General features: G+C 36.2%; 1 protein-coding gene across 1 annotated transcript in view; it reads left to right on the plus strand.

Moving 5' to 3' along the window:
• MEMO1 (mediator of cell motility 1) overlaps window positions 1-19,191 on the plus strand; it is a 119,533-nt gene that overhangs the window by 62,581 nt on the left and 37,761 nt on the right. Inside the window, exons 4-5 of the mRNA XM_046662157.1 lie at window positions 9,786-9,854; window positions 17,878-17,990. Coding sequence (XP_046518113.1) covers window positions 9,786-9,854; window positions 17,878-17,990 — 182 coding nt within the window. The remainder of the gene's footprint in view (window positions 1-9,785; window positions 9,855-17,877; window positions 17,991-19,191) is intronic.

The following is a 19,191-nucleotide window of genomic DNA, read 5'->3' on the forward strand; positions in this document are numbered from 1 at the left end:
TTCATTGGGTGAGAAATATGGATTAATAGTCATCTCTTTATAGTAACTCATGAGATAGGTTCTATTGTCATTACTATCAATTCGCTGGTATTTGACTAGTATGATGGTATGCTACCTTCCTAGTTAAAACTTCTTCTAAATGTGGGAGCTGAGCTGAATCAACATGTAACTGAGTTGAGGTTAGTTAGTCATGAAAAAGTAGCTAGACTTGTTTCCTTTTGTAGTTAGTTTTAAATTGAAGTCATTGGCAGTGGCCTGTGGAATGAAATGGTTGAGCCTCAGTTACAAATATATCGATTTGTAAAAGATTTCCAAGTTACCTTGGGTTTTAAAATGGATGTTTGAAAGTAATTTTGTCTTTGGTGTGCATGTTTCTGCTATGTAGGACTTTGTAGTTATGTTTATGCATATATAAGCAATTTCTATTTTGTTAACATACAAAAACTTTAAATCTAGGCCAGTTTATCTTATATGATTTCCAGAGGTAATTATTTTCCTTTCCAGAGTTACCTGTTTTTTCCTGAAGCAGAAAAGCAACAACAAATATTTTATTGTTGTATAGGCACAATAGCATCTTTGTGAGAATATACTTATATAGTAATTAGAAAACTTAAAATTTTAAGATTTCTACTTTTATTTCAAATCAAATGTATCAAAAACATTAAATTTTATAAATTCTAGCTCTCTGGGACCAATTTTTCTTAGATTTTGCCTTCAAGGCATAAATCCTATAAGGGGAACCTTAAAAAATAAACTCAGAACCTAGAAAGCAAGTGCTTAAATAGATTACTTTTATATTGATGCAGATTAAGTAGAATAATGTCATTAAAGAATAAATATTGACCCATTAACCAGCTGTTGATTAATCTTAATGAATTCTAAACTATATGATATATAGGCAAGCACATTTGTGGGATTCAAAAGAATTTAATTTGGTTAAAAAATATCCTTTGAATTTAGAACTACCTTACTTATCTTGAGGCACAGGAGACAGTGTGTGGCCCGGGGATAAATATTGAAATGATCTCATGAACTAGGAGTTCCACAAGTTTTCCTACCATGACTGCCAGACACGTTGATGCCAAAATTGTGGTTTGTCTTGCAGGATGCAGGAATATCTCAGCAATCCTTAGATGAAACAGTTCAGATGTGCAGCAATTAAGAAATTTCTTATTGAATATAGAAATATAATCAGATAATTGGGGAGGGGGCTTATTTATATGATCAAATTGTGTTTTTACTATAAAGCAGACACTGTGAATATTGAAGCTCCCCTCATACATTTAAAATAGAGTTTGATTTGTTAGTAGTTAACCTAGTAGGAGTAGGGTAGAATAAAGGATACTTTCACTTTTTGTTGTGTACCCTTCTTTATTGTTTGACTTTTTTACTGTGTGCATATATTACTTTTAATATAAAAACTTGTGTAAAAAATTTAAAAGCTAAGAAGTATTTATACAGAAGACTGGTTTGTATATAGTGAAGCATACCTGTAGCACTCTACCAGTGTATATCGCGAGACAGTGAATCTTCATAAACTATGTAATTAATTTAAGGTTACTGGAGATGCACAGCTTATTTATTTGTCATCCTTGTTTATATTAGCAGTAGGTTATTCCCTGCAATATCTCAAATCCTATGTATTCTAGCAGTAAAAAAATCTCCCATGAAACATTGCGGTTAGTATATTCTTATTTGACTTGTATAACTTTAATAACTTTCCTTAGCTCTTAGTATTGTTTACTTAATATCTTGAGATTCTATTTTATAAAAATAAAACATTCTACATAATGACTATCTAACCTGGACGTTTTTTTGCTTGTAATCATCTGCTGGTTTTTTTTTTATTGAAGCCAGGAATCTTGAGGGCCGTTGAGCAGTGCCCATGAAAGAAAAGAATAAAAGGCTAGGGGGAGTAAAATAAAGTTGAGAGAGGCAACGTGGAAGCTGCTGCTTCTGCTAACTGTTTCGGGCCAGTTGTTCTTCAAGTTGATTCCATATGTTCACAGGTCTTTTTAAATTCAGTTTCTAGGTCATACCTTAGCTTACATAGAGCTTAGAGACTTTTCTTATTGCTCAAGGAGATCTTCTTGTTTCCTCTGGTCCAGTCTTCTCATTTCATCTAATCCAATCATTTTATTTTGCATTTTTGCTGCTATTAAGTAGCACTAGGAGTACGAGAACCTGATTTTGTTGAATCCAAATAATCATCCTTTTGTTATTCCCTATATCCTCTTCGATGAAAAGCCGCTCACAGAATGTGTGGTAGACTGTTGGCATTCACAGTTTATACTATTCATCTATAACCTTGAGGGTCTCAGAATGAACAAATGAAAGTCCATGTCATGTAGTAATTGGTAATTTTCCTGATGTAGGAATTTAAATTATATCACACTGCGAGGTTGCTGTGTGGGAAACTGTGACTTAACCAGTAAATGCTCACAGATAATGCATTCTCACTTGATTGTAGCTCTATGAGAGGCACAGAAATCCTGGAGGGTTAGGAGCTGGACTTGTTGATATAAAGGGTCTGCTGTGTAGGAGTAAAGGGAGAAGCAAAAGTTGTCCCTGTTAAAAGGAAGATCCGTTTTTAGAGGTGTGGTTTGAGCCTCACGCCAAATTATAGGTATTAAAAGTATAATTTTGTGCTTGCCTTCATGAAAAGTTACATTGAGAACCAGAGTAACCTGGAAAAGCTAGCAGGGATGACTTTGTATTAAGGATTTTAAGAGCTTTTAAAAGACTGACTGGGACACACTTTAATGATGCATAGTCACATATCTGTAGAGCTCAAATGTTCATTGCTGTTCTGGCTGCTACGCACGAAAGAAGAAACCTTAGATGTTCCCTTAGTGAAAGCTCCTTTATTATGACTTATTCCTTAATGAAAACTTGTTTTCACATACCTGTAGAATCATAAATTCTATTAGCAAGAGAAGGGTGTAGGAACAGAGGATCAGTCATGAGATTTGGTGGTTTTTTTTTTTTGAGGAAGATTAGCCCTGAGCTAACTACTGCCAGTCCTCCTCTTTTTTGCTGAGGAAGCCTGGCCCTGAGCTAACATCCATGCTCATCTTCCTCTACTTTATATGTGGGATGCCTACCACAGCATGGTGTGCCAAGTGGTGCCATGTCCGCACCTGGGATCCGAACTGGTGAACCCTGGGCCACTGAGAAGCAGAACGTGCGAACTTAACCGCTGCGCCACCAGGCCAGCCCCTGATAATTATTACTATGTCTTTCTTCATACCATATATCTAGGCCAGGATAAAGTAAAGTATTAGAAATTCTTTTCTTTGACTGTGATCTTGGTCCCTTCATGAAGTGGAGTTCCTCATGATGTGGGTTAAGAGGGATGATACACTTAATGATTTCTTGTTTTAAATGCTATGCAATATATTCTCTATCCAAATTAAGACTATCCCTCTCTTTTTGCATCTGTTTTGTCTTGCTTCAAACAGACTTTTAAGCCTTCAACTTCAGAAAGGACTGAAATCATGAAATCTGAGTTCTATTTAAAACATATTTACCTCAGTTAATCTTGTTTTCAAAACCAGCATCCTTCCCTAGAGTCTTATAGGATATATGATTCTGTGAGTATTCTTCCAGTTTTTAGGCTTGTTGCTCTTCCTGCTCCATGGACTCCTTTCCTTTTTCCTTGACATGTGTAAAGGTCTCTTTTGGTGGCTAAGAACAGAGTCTGGAGCCTCTACTGCCTTGCTTTAAGTCCTGGGGTGGGCAGTTACTGTGTGACCTTGAGCAAGTTTTTTAACCTTTCTGCTTTAGTTTCTTCACCTATAAAATGAGAAAAATAATTATTCCTATCATATAGGGTTGATGTGAGGAGTAAGTGAGTTAATGCTTTTGAGTTACATGGAAGAGTACTTGACACTTAGTAAGTACTCAGTAAATGTTAGTTATTACCATTATCGTAACTATCTTCCCCCTCCTCCTCATCCCCCTGTACCTACTTGGTCACTAAGATATGTCAGTCTTTCTTTTTAGACTCTAGAACATTCATTTCCCATTTCCCACTGCCAGTGATACCATGCTAGACCATGACATTGCTACCTCATGCTACAATTTCCAAGAGAGCGTCGCTTAACACCTCCTGCCTCTGATCTGTCCTTTGTGCTTTTGTTTTTTGGTACTGAACTAATAACAGTTTCATATTGTCACTCTTCTGTGAAGAGCATACAGCAGTTTTTCAGTAGCTTGTTTCTTCAAGCCCAGACTCCTCTGTCTGACTCTGGCTAAGCATTACTCTCTGGTTCTGCTCAGGCCAGTTCCATACTTCCTCATCTACATCATGCACTTGGACATTTGTTCGTGTTCCTCCTTCAGCCCTTCTGCCCTTCCTTTGGGCCCTTACCCTTCTACTCTTACAATTTCTGTTCTACCCACACTTCAAGAATCCAATGTTTCTAAGAAGGCTTTCTGGCTTTTAAGAACTGAGCTTGGGTAGGAACAGGATTGGTGAAACTGGGAGAGACTCAGACTAGAAAGACAGGTTGATTTAGGGATCAGGGTGTGGATTTGGGGTCAGGGCCTTTAAGTTCAAGATTGGCAAATAGGAAGTCAAGGCTGAAAAGCAGAGCTAAGATGGAAGGACTAGTTTAAGGTATAAGAATTGGGAGTGGAGGGAATGGGATATGAGTAACAACTGAGAGCAAAGCATTGTTCAAAATCTGAGATGGGGGCCTGGCTGGTGGCGCAGGTGTTAAGTTTACATGTTCCACTTTTGTGGCCGAGGGTTTGCTGGTTCCGATACCCGGTGCAGACCTACCCACCGCTTGTCAAGCCATGCTGTGGCAGGCATCCCACATATAAAGTAGAGGAAGATGGGCATGGATGTTAGCTCAGGGCCAGTCTTCCTCAGCAAAAAAAAGAGGAGGATTGGTGGTGGATGTTAGCTCAGGGCTAATCTTCCTCAAAAAAAAAAAAAAAATCTGAGATGGCATTCAGGTTTGAGACGGACCAGGGCAGATCCGGATACATCAGATGGTTTTTAAGTTCCACATGGCCAGGCAAGATGGGATATTTCTGAATTGACAAGGGGGAGCCAGGAATGTTCAGATCAGGAGCAGGAGTTAGGAATCTGAGGCAGTCAGTATTGGGGTCTCAGCACTGGAAGATTGGGGACATAAGCAGATGGAATAGAGCCTCTGGTTAGGCTAGATTATCAAGATTGGTACGGGATGACAGCAAAACTGAATTTGCTGAGCCATAGAACAACTTACATTTCCTTCTGGCTAAGATTAGAACTGGGATGTGAGAATATTGCTATATTTTGGCAACTTGATAGGCTTCCTTGCCAGAGGTATCAGGATAGAGTGACTACCATTAATCCAACCAATAAAGCCTTCAGTGATTTCAGCTTGCTTAGGGTATGTCCCGTATTGCTTAACTCTTGATTGAGCACATTTCTGTCTTGTATTGCTGTGATTGCCCTACGTAAATCTCTTTTTTCTCCATTCATATCTTAAGCTAGTTCAAATGAGGACCGTTTTAAAAATAGAGCTTTATTGTGATATGATTAACATACAGCTGCGTATATTTAAAGTTTACAGTTTGATAAGTTTGAAATATATATACCCCTGTGAAACCATCACCACAATTGAGATAATGAACATATTCATCATCCTTAAAAGTTTCGGTGTGCCCTTTTGTAATGCTTTCCTTATGCATTTCTCTGTACCTTCTCCCCTCCCACATCCACTGACTTACTTTCTGTCACTATAGATTAGATTTTATTTTCTAGAGTTATTTCAATGGGACAATACAGTATAAACTTTGTCTGGCTTCTCTCAGCATATTTCTTTCTTTCTTTCTTTTTACCGATTTTTTTAGTGTAATTATTTTGAGTGTGTCAATAGTTCATTCCTTTCTATTGCTGAAGAGTATTCCATTGTATAGTTATATCTCAATTTGTTTATCCATTCACCTTTTGAAGGATATTTGGTTGTTTCTAGTTTTTGGCAGTTGCACATGGAACTGGGATGAACGTTTGTGTGCAAATCTTCTTGTGAACATAAACAGTTCAGTATTGTCAAGTATATTCACACTGTTGTACAGCTGGTTTTCAGAGCTCTTTTTGTCTTGCAAAACAGTTACCTATTTTTTTTAAATTTTTATTGAATTAATGATAGGTTTCAATCTTGTGAAATTTCAGTTGTACATTATTGTTTGTCAGCCGTGTTGTAAGTGCACCCCTTCACCCTTTGTGCCCACCTCCTACCCCATCCTTCCCCTAGTAGCCACTAATCTGTTCTCCTTGTTTACATTTTTAAATTCCTCATATGAGTGGCGTCATAAAGAGATTGTCCTTCTCTAACTGGCTTATTTCACTTAACATAATTCCCTCAAGGTCCATCCATGTTATTGCAAATGGGACGATTTTGTTCTGTTTTACGGCTGAGTAGTATTCCATTGTATATATATATACCACATCTTCTTTATCCATTCATCTGTTGATGGGCACTTAGGTTGCTTCCACGTCTTGGCTATTGTAAATAATGCTGCAGTAAACATTGGGGTGCATAGGACTTTGGGAATTGCTGACTTTAAGCTCTTTGGATAGATACCCAGTAGTGGGATAGCTGGGTCATATGGTAGTTCTGTTTTTAATTTTTTGATGAATCTCCATACTGTTTTCCATAGTGGCTGCACCAGTTTGCATTCCCACCAGCAGTGTATGAGGGTTCCTTTTTCTCCACAACCTCTCCAACATTTGTTACTATTTTTTTGGTGGTTTTTGTCATTCTAATGGTGTAAGGTGATATCTTAGTGTAGTTTTGATTTGCATTTCCCTGGTGATCAGCGATGATGAACATCTTTTCATGTGCCTATTGGCCATCCGTATATCTTCTTTGGAGAAATGTTGTTCATGTCTCCTGCCCATTTTTTGATCAGGTTGTTTGTTTGATTTTTTGTTGTTGAGTTGTGTGAGTTCTTTATATATTATGGATATTAATCCTTTGTCAGATATATGGCTTGCAAATATTTTTTCCCAGTTAGTGGGTTGTTTTTTTGTTTCATTCCTGTTTTCATTTGCCTTGAAGAAGCCCTTTTAATCTGATGAAGTCCCATTTGTTTATTCTTTCTATTGTTTCCCTTGTCTGAGAAGACATGGTGTCCGAAAAGATCCTTTTAATACTGATGTCAAAGAGTGTACTCCTTATGTACTTTAGTGTACTGAAGCCTTATGGTTTCAGGTCTTACCTTTAGGTCTTTGATCCATTTTGAGTTTATTTTGGTGAATGGTGAGAAAGAATGGTCAATTTTCATTCTTTTACATGTGGCTTTCCAGTTTTCCCAGCACCATTTGTTGAAAAGACTTTCTTTTCTCCATTGAATGCCCTCAGCTCCTTTGTCGAAGATAAGCTGTCCACAGATGTGTGGTTTTATTTCTGGGCTTTCAATTTTGTTCCAGTGATCTGTGCACTTGTTTTTGTACCAGTACCATGCTGTTCTGATTACTGTACCTTTGTAGTATGTTTAGAAGTCAAGGATTGTGATACCTCTCATTTTGTTCTTTTTTCTCAGGATTGCTTTAGCAATTTGGGGTCTTTTGTTGTCCCATATGAATTTTAGGATTCTTTGTTCTATTTCTGTAAAGAATGTTATTGGGATTCTGATTGGGATTGCATTGAATCTGTAGATTGCTTTAGGTAGAATGGAGATTTTAACTATGTTTATGCTTCCAATCCATGTACATGGAATGTCTTTCCATCTCCTTAGGTCATCATCCACTTCTCTCAGAAAGGTCTTGTAATTTTCATTGTATAGGTCTTTTACTTCCTTAGTTAAATTCACCCCCAGGTATTTCATTCTTTTTGTAGCGATTGTGAATGGTATTGTGTTCTTGAGTTCTTTTTCTGTTAGTTCGTTATTAGAATATAGAAATGCTACTGATTTATGCAAATTGATTTTATACCCTGCAACTTTGCTGTAGTTGTTGATTACTTCTAACAGTTTTCCAATGGATTCTTTGGGGTTTTCTATATATAAGATCATGTCGTCTGCAAACAGTGAGATTTTCACTTCTTTCCTCCCTGTTTGGATTCCTTTTATTCCTTTTTCTTGCCTGATTGTTCTGGCCAGGACCTCCAGTACTATGTTAAATAAGAGTGGTGGTAGAGGGCATCCTTGTCTCGTTCCTGTTTTCAGGGGGATGGTGCTCAGTTTTTGCCCATTGAGTATGATGTTGGCTGTGGTTTTGTCATATATGGCCTTTATTCTGAAATTTCTTTATATATTTAGATACAGATTTTCTTTATCAGATACATGCTTTACAAATATTTTCTCTCAGTCTTGTGTCTTGTCTTTTCAATTTACTGCACATCTTGAAATTGGCCATGGTGGGACAGATTTACTCCACATTAATTGGCAAATTGCTGCAAATCAGGGCTTTATTTTATTTTTTTAAAGATTGGCACCTGCGCTAACAGCTGTTCCCAATCTTCTTCTTTTTTTGTTTTTCTTCTACTTCTCTCCAAAGGCCCCCAGTATTTACTTGTATATTCTTGTTGTGAGTACCTCTGGTTGTGTTATGTGGGATGCCACCTCAGCATGGCTTGACAAGCAGTGCTGTGTCCACGCCCAGGATCCGAACCGGCAAAACCTGGGCCACAGAAGCAGAGTGAGAGAACTGAACCACTCTGCCACAGGGCTGGCCCCTCAGGGCTTTATTTTTTGTTGATTGTCTATACTTAAGGAAGTAATGAGGAAAGGTTAAGAATGCAGATTAAACTTAAAATTATATTGTGTCTGTAGCCTTAACTTGTGAATAGCACAAAAAAGTGAGGAAGGAAATATTCTGTCTAGTATTTGAAAAATATTTTCTAATCAGAAAAGAAGTCATTCAAGGTCTTGTCAGATGAGTCCAGTTCAGGCACATGTTTTTAATGCACTCTTGTCAGTTGCAGTCATTCCTTGGCTACAGATAAAAGAGTTCTGCTAAAATCAGTGAAAGCATTCTGTGACAATCAATTGACTGTGTGGAATTTGCAATAAAGAGTATTATGTTTTTTCATTATTTGTAAATTGTGTGATACATATCTTTTTATTTCAGTAAAATTTATAATCTTATGTGCGTATGTATGTGTATACATTTTTTTCCTGCAGAGCCAACTGTTAAACATTTACCAGCATACCACTGGCCACATACTAATAAGCAAGCACGAAAGGAAGAGTTTCTAGACTCATGTAACTGGAATGAGTCAAGAAAGAAAAATGAGGTGTTGGAAACAAGTCATTCTATAGATGTTAAGAGAACCAATCTAATGCTAAGACCAGAAGATGAAAAGGGCAGAGTAGACAGAGAAAATGAAAGCTACAGAACACAGAAGGCCAAGTCAGTTCTCTTACCACTAAACACACAGAGGGAAATGAGTTGTTAGTTGTAGGGTATTTGCTTCCGTCTGATTTGACTTGCTCTTGGTCTTACCATTGTTATGTAATAAGTCTGCTAATGGCATTGAAGAGGAATATTAAGAACTCAGTGTTACATTAGTAAATTCAAGTAATCCTTGAATGGCTCCAAATCTAATTTTCCTTCAGACCAAAAAAATTACAAAATACTTTTTAAAATTTAAAATTGGAACACAGAACCACTATGTGTTCCTTATTCTAGAAGTTGCGTCATTGGCTACATTGGTTTTTAATCTATACATTCAACTCTGTTGTGTTTACTATAGTTATTATATTCCTTTCAAAAGTTTTTTTTTTCAGAATATCTTGATTTTGAATCTGATGATTAAGTTTAAAAATATTTTGTTTTGTAGCCATGCGGGATATACGTACTGTGGGTCTTGTGCTGCTCATGCTTACAAACAAGTGGATCCATCTATTACGTAAGTAATATAGTTAGATACCATTTTGTTTAAGTGGGAGAAGGTTGGGAATTATAATTGCTTTGTCACCAAAGTAATTTGTTTTTCATACTTGTTGTTATTATATACTCAAGTTCACTAGGAATTTGACATTTTATAAATTTAATTAAACCTTATATAGGTTATGAAAAGCTTTAATAGTGTTTTTTATTGTCTGAACACTTAGTTTTTATCTTCCCTTTGTTTGGTAAAATGTTTAATTCTGGAAATGTTAGAAGGGTAATGTGATATTGCGGTTTATAAGAAGTATATATTTGGTCATTCAGATGACAAAATACATTTCTCATATATATTTGGTCTTCGTCCACAGTTCCTGGCTCACAGCTCCCAAAACCCTTGGAATTTCATAAGTATTGTTATGCCAATGAGGTGACTTTTGGACCCCACTTAAGGACAGGGGCTGGTTGCTAGGAGAACCAACCATGTGATTAGAACTTTCAGTCCCACTCCTAGACTTCTAGGGAGGGGAGAGGGCCTGGAGGTTGAATCAGTTGCCAATGGCCAGTGATTTCATCAATCATGATGGTGTAACTGGAAGTTGGACTTCCACTTATAAAATTAATAAGTCATGGGGGTGTACAGCATGTACAGCATAGGGAATATAGTCAATACTATTGTAATAATTTTGTATGGTGACAAACAGTAACTAGACTTATTGTGATAATCATTTCATAATGTATATAAATATCGAATCAGTATGATATATACCTGAAGCTAATAAGATATTGTATGTCAATTATACTTCAATTTAAAAAAAAGTAGTAGAGAAATGCTTAATGTGAAAAAAAAAATCATGACTATGTAATGAAGCCTCCATAAAAACCCAGAAGGAGAGGGTTCAGAGAGCTTCCAGGTTGGTGAACACGTGGAGATCTGGGGGAGTGTGGTGCACCTGCAGAGGGTGTGGAAGCTCTGTGCCCTTTCCCCATACCTTGCCCTAGGCATCTCTTCCAACTGGCTGTTCCTGGGTTATATCCTTTTGTAGTAAACTGGTGATCTAGTAGGTAAAATGTTTCTGTGAGTTTTATGAGCCACTCTAGCAATTAGTCAAACCCAGGGAGTGGGTCATGGGAACTTCTGATTTATAGCCGGATGGTCAGAAGTACAGAGAACAACCATGATTTGTGACTGGTGTCTGAATTGAAGTCCAAGGAGGGAGTTGTTGGGCCCCCCAATTTGTAGCAGCTTGGTCAGAAGCACAGGTAACAACTTGGGCTTGCGATTGGCATCTGAAGTGGAGGGTGGGGGTGGGCAGTCCTGTGGGACTGAGCTCTCAACTTGTGAGATCTGATGCTGTCTCTGGGTAGATAGTATCAGAATTGAGTTGAATTCTTGGACACCCTGTTGATGCCTGAGGATTGCTTGTTGGAGGTGTGGGGGACTCCCCACTCTGCATGTTGTAATTGGTCCAGGAACACTAACAGTTAAATATTTTGATTTTTAATTTAATTTTTCTTTGAAAATTTGGAGATGAGCATTTTTAGGAAAATGCAAAGCCCTTTGTTCAATTTTAATCACTTTGTAATTTAAAGTTCTTTATTGTACTTGTTAAGTTGTGGTTAATGAAAGAAGAATAATTTCTCGTTGACAGGATAAGGTACCTGAATTATTTTAGAATTTGACGGTGAATTTAATATGGCGTTTGAAGCATATTAGATCTTAGTAGTTCATTGACAGCTCTGAAATTAGCTTTAAATAATCTTTCTGGCAAATTGAGACTGATTGAATAGTATACTGCTTTCTAAAGTGAGAAACCTGTGAACTTTCAAAAGCTTCTGCTGGAAATAGCCACCTATATTACTTAATTGGCTGACCAGCATTTTATTTAAAAGGTTAATTCACTTCATGTGAACCAGTATCAGGGTCCAGTCTGTAATGCCAGTTGTACACACTGTGTGAATAGGTAAAATCGATCATCTTAGTTTTGTCAAGTGTTGCTTGTTAGGTTAGACCGGTACTCATAGAGATGAAGCATAATCATTCAAAAGAAGTAACTCACAGCAGCCATGAATTTAAAAAGAAAATCTCACCCATAGCCTACTCCTTTGCCTTTGAGCAGTTTGTTCAAATTTTTAAAACAAAAGAGCTACACTTTTTTGTTTTTATGTGGTAGCTCTGCACACTGTATCACACCTTTGTTGAAAATTATTTTTAGTAAGTTTTTAATAGTAAATAAAATGATATTGTTTTCAAATTGATGAGGTTTTGGTTAGCCCTGCCTCATTTATGATGTTTTGAGGGGTGTCTTTAACAAATATTTCTTGATACGTACTTAATATACAATTTTAACAAATGTTTTTCATGAATAAGAGCAAATAAATATTAGATTGGAAAGATTTTCAGGAGCTTCCTTCATTTGACCCTGGGCCTATCAACCTGCTGTAATCAAGATTAGTTTATGTAACAGCCTTTTCCAAACCTTTTTTATTTGGCAGAATTTTTACTGATGATGTTATATGCTGGAAGGGTACTTTGAATTAAATTTGGCCTAAGAATATATAGAGAGATATAGAGCCTATATGTGTAGAAGTGGAAAGCGTGTATTAAAATAAGTTGTTGGAAAGTGAGAATGAAAGGAAAAAGAATAAGAAGGGAAGAGAGCAAAGGACTAAGAAGTGATAAAGGAGATCAGTAAAAAGAGAGGCAAATGATGGATGATGGTGTGATCAACTTAATTTTGCAATTAATATATAGTAATTGAATTCTGAATAAATAAATTAGAAGTTCTAAGTGTTAAAAATGACAATTGACAGCCCCAGTTGTATTTTCTTGAAAATTGCCCTCCATGAGATTTGCACTGTCTTCACAGTGCTTTGAGAAAATAAAGAACCTCGTTTTGGAAACTGTAAGCATAGAGGAAAAATAACAATCCAAGAGAGAAGGTTAAATTCTATACCACCAGCTTCCATTCTTACCTTCCACACTAATCCATTCTCTACGTGTCAACCAGGATCATCTTTTGTACTGTCTTGCATTTCGAATGGATCTTTCAACTTTCCATGATTTTGTAGTATCTGGTGTGGAACATATGGAAAGTATTTGTTCATTGAGTTATGCAGATCTTTCAAAAGTTGACATTTCACCATACAATATGAGAAAATCGCGTTTATTAATATCACCACCAATTTAATCAGAAAAATCTTTAATTATTGGGAAGCTGTTAATCTCACAGTGATAGAAGTGTTGCAAAAGTCTAATTTTCACATAAAAACTTCAATTCTGTCATTGGCAACAAATATGTCAAATGTTTTCTTTGAAGTGGCAGGCTCATTTTGTTCATTTTCTACAAAATTTCTGCCAGATGCCTAAATTGGAATAACCATAATTTGTCTACAGTCCTTTTTTGAAGTAAAAATTGTGTTACATGAAAAAAAAATGTCTAGTTTAGCTTACAACTCACGATCACACAAATGCTTTCCCCTGAGATATGCTTCTGTGTGCGGTGAAGTGCTTTATGCATTTAGCACCACAAATTGAATGCATTTTGTCATAGAGAATATTTTTATAAAACTGTACTCAAAATTCAAGATTTAATGAAATTAAGTGAAACTGGCCTTAAAAAAAAAAAGCTTGGTATGAGTGAAGGTGAAGAATACATGACCACTGGTACATTTTGATATAATTGCCTTGGATATTTACTGAGCTTCACTTTTGTACTGCAAGTGCAAATGTCAACACAGTGAAAAAGGCACATAACTTTTTTGTATTATTATGAAGAAAGTTTTGATTTTGTGGACTCCTTGAAAGGGTCTTGAGGAATCCACAGTTCCTACTTTGAGAACTGCTGTGATACAGGGTGATTGGATTTAGATTGTGGATAAGGTTTTGGGGAAGAAATCTTGGAGGAAATGATTTTTATGCCAAGCAAAAGGAACAATAGCACGTGTGAAAGCTTTGAAGTAGATGAAGTGTAATCAAGAAACTGCAAGACGACCAGTATATGTAAAGTATCATGATCAAGGGAGGAAGAGTAACACAAGAGGGGACCAGTTCATTTGAGACATAGAACCGATTTTAGTGATTTTGGAATGTATCCTCTGACCATGAAAAGCCATTGGTAGACTTTTTAAGCAGGAGAGTGGTATGATCAGTTGTATGCTTCAAAAAAGAGCACTCTGACTGTTTAAGGAATTTAAAAAATAATACATTTAATTATTTTCCATATTTATAGTTGTGAAGTCTTTTCCTGTTGTTAAGACTATAATTAAGAACCAGAACTCAGGATGTACTTAGATAGTAACTTGATTTTGATTCATGTCTTTCAGAAAGCTTTGCAGGGCAGAAAAAGAGAGCAAAAAGGAATCTTTTTTGATGTCACATGACATTTTATTCTTTAGTTAAAATATCTCCACTTGCCATGAAACACTTTAAAAAAATTACTTATGTTTTATTATTTAGAATAAGTAGTTAATATTTATGAGCGCAGACATTCGGGTAACTTATGTATTGTACACAGACTATACTCATCACCGTAAGTAACTCCACAACTATGAATTCTCTGGAGATGTTATACGTGGACTATGTTTATTTCTAAGAGAACCCTATTGATTTTTTTCCGCCATTTTTTCATGTTAAAATCTTGTTTTACATGTATGGCAACAGTGATGATATGCTAATATTTAAAAATTACTCCTTTAAAGACAAAGCACCTTGCAATTAATTAAAGGGAGAGAAAGTGGCATTTTTTCCAATGCCTGGATTACTCATTTCTCTCTAAAGTATTCCTATGGCCTTGGTGTTTATTGATCTAGCAACTAGCAAAAAAAGAAAATGCGTTACCTTTTATTTACATAGTTTTCTTTATTTACATAGTTTCTTTGTTAGCATATAGCTAACAAAGAGACCCATTTTGAGATTACTATAGGTTTAATATGCAGTTCTTTTTTCTTTTGAATGAAACCTAGCCTTTTTTGGGTATATCACTGTTTTTTTCCTAGGGAGATTAGCCCTGAGCTAACATCTGTGCCAATCTTCCTCTCTTTTGTATGCGGCCACACGTGGCTGAGAAGTGGGCTAGGTCTGCGCCCAGGATGCGAACCCGCAAACCTGGGTGGCTGAAGCAGAGCACGCCAAACTTAACCGCTACGCTATAGGGCTGGCCCTGGGTACATCACCCAAGTGTACATCACCCTGGGTACATCACCCTTTTAAGGGTTTTATGTGGATGGGACCTAAACTTCTTTTTTCCTATTATCTCTCTTACCAAATGTGGAACTTCACTATGTTGCCTTTGGGTGAGTTTCTGCCACACTGAAAAGACTCTGTTGGGTACACAGTTGGATAATTCAGACTGGTGGGAACTCTTTTCCCTACCAGTCTTCATCTTTTCATGTAGGTTGGGTATGACAAACAGGCAAGCAAGGTAAATAGTTAGTATTAAAGGAGGCAATTTAGGCTTTCCAAGCCAACCTTGGGTGTTTATTTCTGGAGTAGTGCTCATCTTTTGGCCAGTGTTAGAACCTTGTTACACTTACCTATGAAATGTATCTATGCTTTGAGTTTAGGTTGATATTTTATTTAATTTATTTTTTATTTTATTTTTTGGTGAGGAAGATTGTCCCTGATCTAAAATTTTTGCCAGTCTTCCTCTATTTTGTATGCGGGATGCCGCCACAGCATGGCTTGATGAGCGGTCTGTAGGTCTGTGCCTAGGATCTGAACAAGTGAACCCCTGGCCGCTGAAGTGCAGCACGTGAACTTAACTATTATGCCACCAGGCTGGCCCCTAGATTGATATATATATATATTTTAAAGATTTTATTTTTTCCTTTTTCTCCCCAAAGCCACCTGCTACATAGTTGTATATTCTTCGTCGTGGGTCCTTCTAGTTGTGGCATGTGGGACGCTGCCTCAGCGTGGTTTGATGAGCAGTGCCATGCCCGTGCCCAGGATTCGAACCAACGAAACACTGGGCTGCCTGCAGCGGAGCGCACGAACTTAACCACTCGGCCATGGGGCCAGCCCTCCTAGATTGATATTTTGAAAGTCATTTCATATTTTAATTATATATCCTGGATCTCCTGGGAGTGTTGTCACTTTAAATATTCTGTCTCTCTTTTCATAAAAATGTATTCCTCAATCATAAAAATGTCTCTTTTTTGTACTTGATTCTTGGTTCATATAATGCCTGTCTTCAGGCCAGTCATCTAAACACTGAGTTATTATTATGTATGTCCCACATTAGACTTTAAAAAATTGTGGTGATGTTTTTGTGCTGTTAATATAGGAGAACATAGTGGTATTTCTTTTGTTCATTTAGGAATCTATAGATTTGATCTTTTTTTCCTGAAATGTTTATTGAACTGATCACAGAGGTGATGACAAGAAGTGAGCATTAGCAGTGAAAAGGGAGGAGGAAGAAAAGAGATTATGTTTCTGACTAGAAATGGTGTGTGGATAAACGTTTATATGTTTGCTATGTGTGATAACTTGGGGAGGTTTGTGGACTCTGAGCTGAGAATGGCTTTTTCCTTATCCACATCTTTCTTACCCCTCCACCCCCCTTATAACAAGTAACATATAGCAGACAATAGGTTGATTTTCTTAGCTGTAATAGGATTTTATCGAAATAAATATGTTGCTAAATCACACATTCCTTGGCCTGCAAGTTTTTGATATGAAAGAACTAGCTATGTCTCAGTTTTTGTCCATTAATTGAGCAATGAGTAGTACTTAATTTTCTAGGGACGTTGCCTATCATATATTCCCTTCTTTCTCATAGTTTTGGTTTTTTGGATCTGTAAGTTTGTGTGCGTGTGTGTGTATGTGTGTATGTGTGCACGTGCGTGCGCGGTGGGAAATGTTTTGTTTATATGAATCTGGGAGAACAGAGAAAATGGATAGTTTTGGAATTTAGATTGTAGGGATGTTTGAGATGAAATGAGAGGAAGTCAATTTTACTCTTGATGTCAAGATAAAGAGATTGTAAAGATTCAAGCTACAGTTTAGCCCAGTTCTTTTCTTTGGCCTGCAGTGCAAATAACACATATTCAAGTTTCTTTATTTTTGAGAATGACTTCTACTTGAATGGGAACAGAGAAAGCTTATTACATGGAATTCTTTTCAACAAGATGCCTTTTTTCTCTGCTGTGAAAGAAATGTGGAAATAGCTTTATCAAAATGCTTTTTTGTAATGATATTTTGTATGGATTTTTAGAATTTGTACTATTACGTATTTTTATTAAAGTTCTAGTAGATCTTAGAAGGTGAGTTTAGAATTTGTTAGAATTTTGAGATTTTATTTAATAGTTGAAATGATTAAAATTTAATTAATATAGCTGTTGAAAATCTTCTGTATCCCAGCCATTGTGAATACAGAGATGATTTTAAGCATAGCAGATTGGTTTACTGTAGATAATCAGTAACTGGTATTTCCAGGTGTTGAATATGATTCTTTTAAAGGCCTTCCAACAAAAAGACAAAGATAAGGAATTGAACTTAATTAACTGAGGAGCAAATAATTAGTAGGTATATTAGTTTGCTAGTGCTACTGTAAGAAAATATCACAAACTCGGTGGCTGAAACTATAGAAATTAATTTTGTCATAGTTCTGAAGGCTAGAAGTCCAAGATCAAGGTGCTGGCAGGGTTGGTTTCTCCTGTGGCCTCTCTCCTTGCCTTGCAGATGGCTGTCCTCTTGATGCCTCTTCAAATAGTACCATTTCAGTGCATGTGCACCTCTGATGTCTCTTCCTCTTCGTATAAGGATACCAGTCATATTGGATTCAGGCCTCATTTTAAGTTAATCACCTCTTTAAAGACGTTGTCGCCAAATAAGGTTACATTCTGAGGTACTAGGGGTAGGACTTCAACATATGAATTTTAGGGGAAACACAATTTAGCATATAACAGTAGGTAATGAAATTAGTCAGGAAGGAAAACTGTACTACATGTAATTTGTCTAAGTTACTTATTTTTTCCCTTGTATTTAATAAGGTTTGTATAGAAGTACAATTGTTCTGTGTTTTTTGTTGTATACCTCCTAGCCGGAGAATTTTCATCCTTGGGCCTTCTCATCATGTACCCCTCTCTCGATGTGCACTTTCCAGTGTGGAAATATATAGGACACCTCTCTATGACCTTCGTATTGACCAAAAGAGTAAGTATATAGAGATCTTGCAGCTTTTAAATGGCTAAAGGTTTTTTTTTAAGAGGAATTATAAGTTAGTTAAAAATTAAAAATATCAATATTATAAGTAATATTTCAATTAAAAAATAAAATTTGTTGTAACTAATCTGCAAAAAATATAAACAAAGAAAGAAAATCTTCCATTTACCTAAAAGACAACTATGATTTCTCTGCCAGCCACAAAAATCTTTCAGATCCAGTAGTGTCCAGACTGTAGTGGTTACATTTATATTCAGGGAAGTACCAGTGCATGGGCATGCATGTTAGTCTCCCACTGTGTGTATCACTTTCCTCACTGTAAATAGATAATGGTGATAATGCCTTTATTTCCGTGTATCTCTTTCCTCACTGTAAATAGATAATGGTGATAATGCCTTTATTTCCTCTCAAATGATTTTTATGGGAAAAAATGAGACTGTAGTTGTGAAACTCTGAAAGAAGGGTGCTAAATAAATCTTTTGTGTATTTTATCTTTGTCTATTATTTTGATTTACTTTTCCATAGGATTCCAGAAATCATATTTTTTATTTAGTTGTGTCTCATTTTTTACATTATATGTGTAAAGTAAAACCTTTTGACTTTATAATTGTATTTTTGGAGGAGTGGGGAGAACATAATTTCAAAAATATGGAACAGTACAGAGAATAGTGTAACAAATACTTGTGTACTCATTATCCACAATTGACTCAGAATTTCCTTCTCATCTGAACTCAATTTATACTCTCCAAAGTAACCACCTTTGTTACCTTGGTGTGTATCCTTCCAGTTGATTAAATTATATTTTAAGTGTGTTGTGTGCTTATTTTTTCAAGAAGTTTTGCAACAAATTCTTCCTTAGAATGACAGAAGACATTTGCAAAGGAAATGGCCAACTCTTTTTCTTTACTTTTTAGGCCTAAATTTTCATAATTTGAGGTTTTAAGTATCATAGAGTGTTAGCAATTTGTTGTAAGAATATATCTTATTAATGAAGCTGGAGTGTTACTAGCCTTATTCTCTAGAATGGATTTTGGGACACTTTGTTTTTAAAGCCTTTTTGGGGCATTCAGAAAATTTTGGTTTTTGATAGCCTACCAGTGAAGGAATAGTGGATTTTTAATCAGGTGTAATGTTGTAGGAAAAAAGTCATAACACCATTTGTTTCTTTCTTTGTTATTGGTAAACCCATTTA

Source organism: Equus quagga, chromosome 5 (assembly GCF_021613505.1).
Source record: "Equus quagga isolate Etosha38 chromosome 5, UCLA_HA_Equagga_1.0, whole genome shotgun sequence".
Lineage (NCBI taxonomy): Eukaryota > Metazoa > Chordata > Mammalia > Perissodactyla > Equidae > Equus > Equus quagga.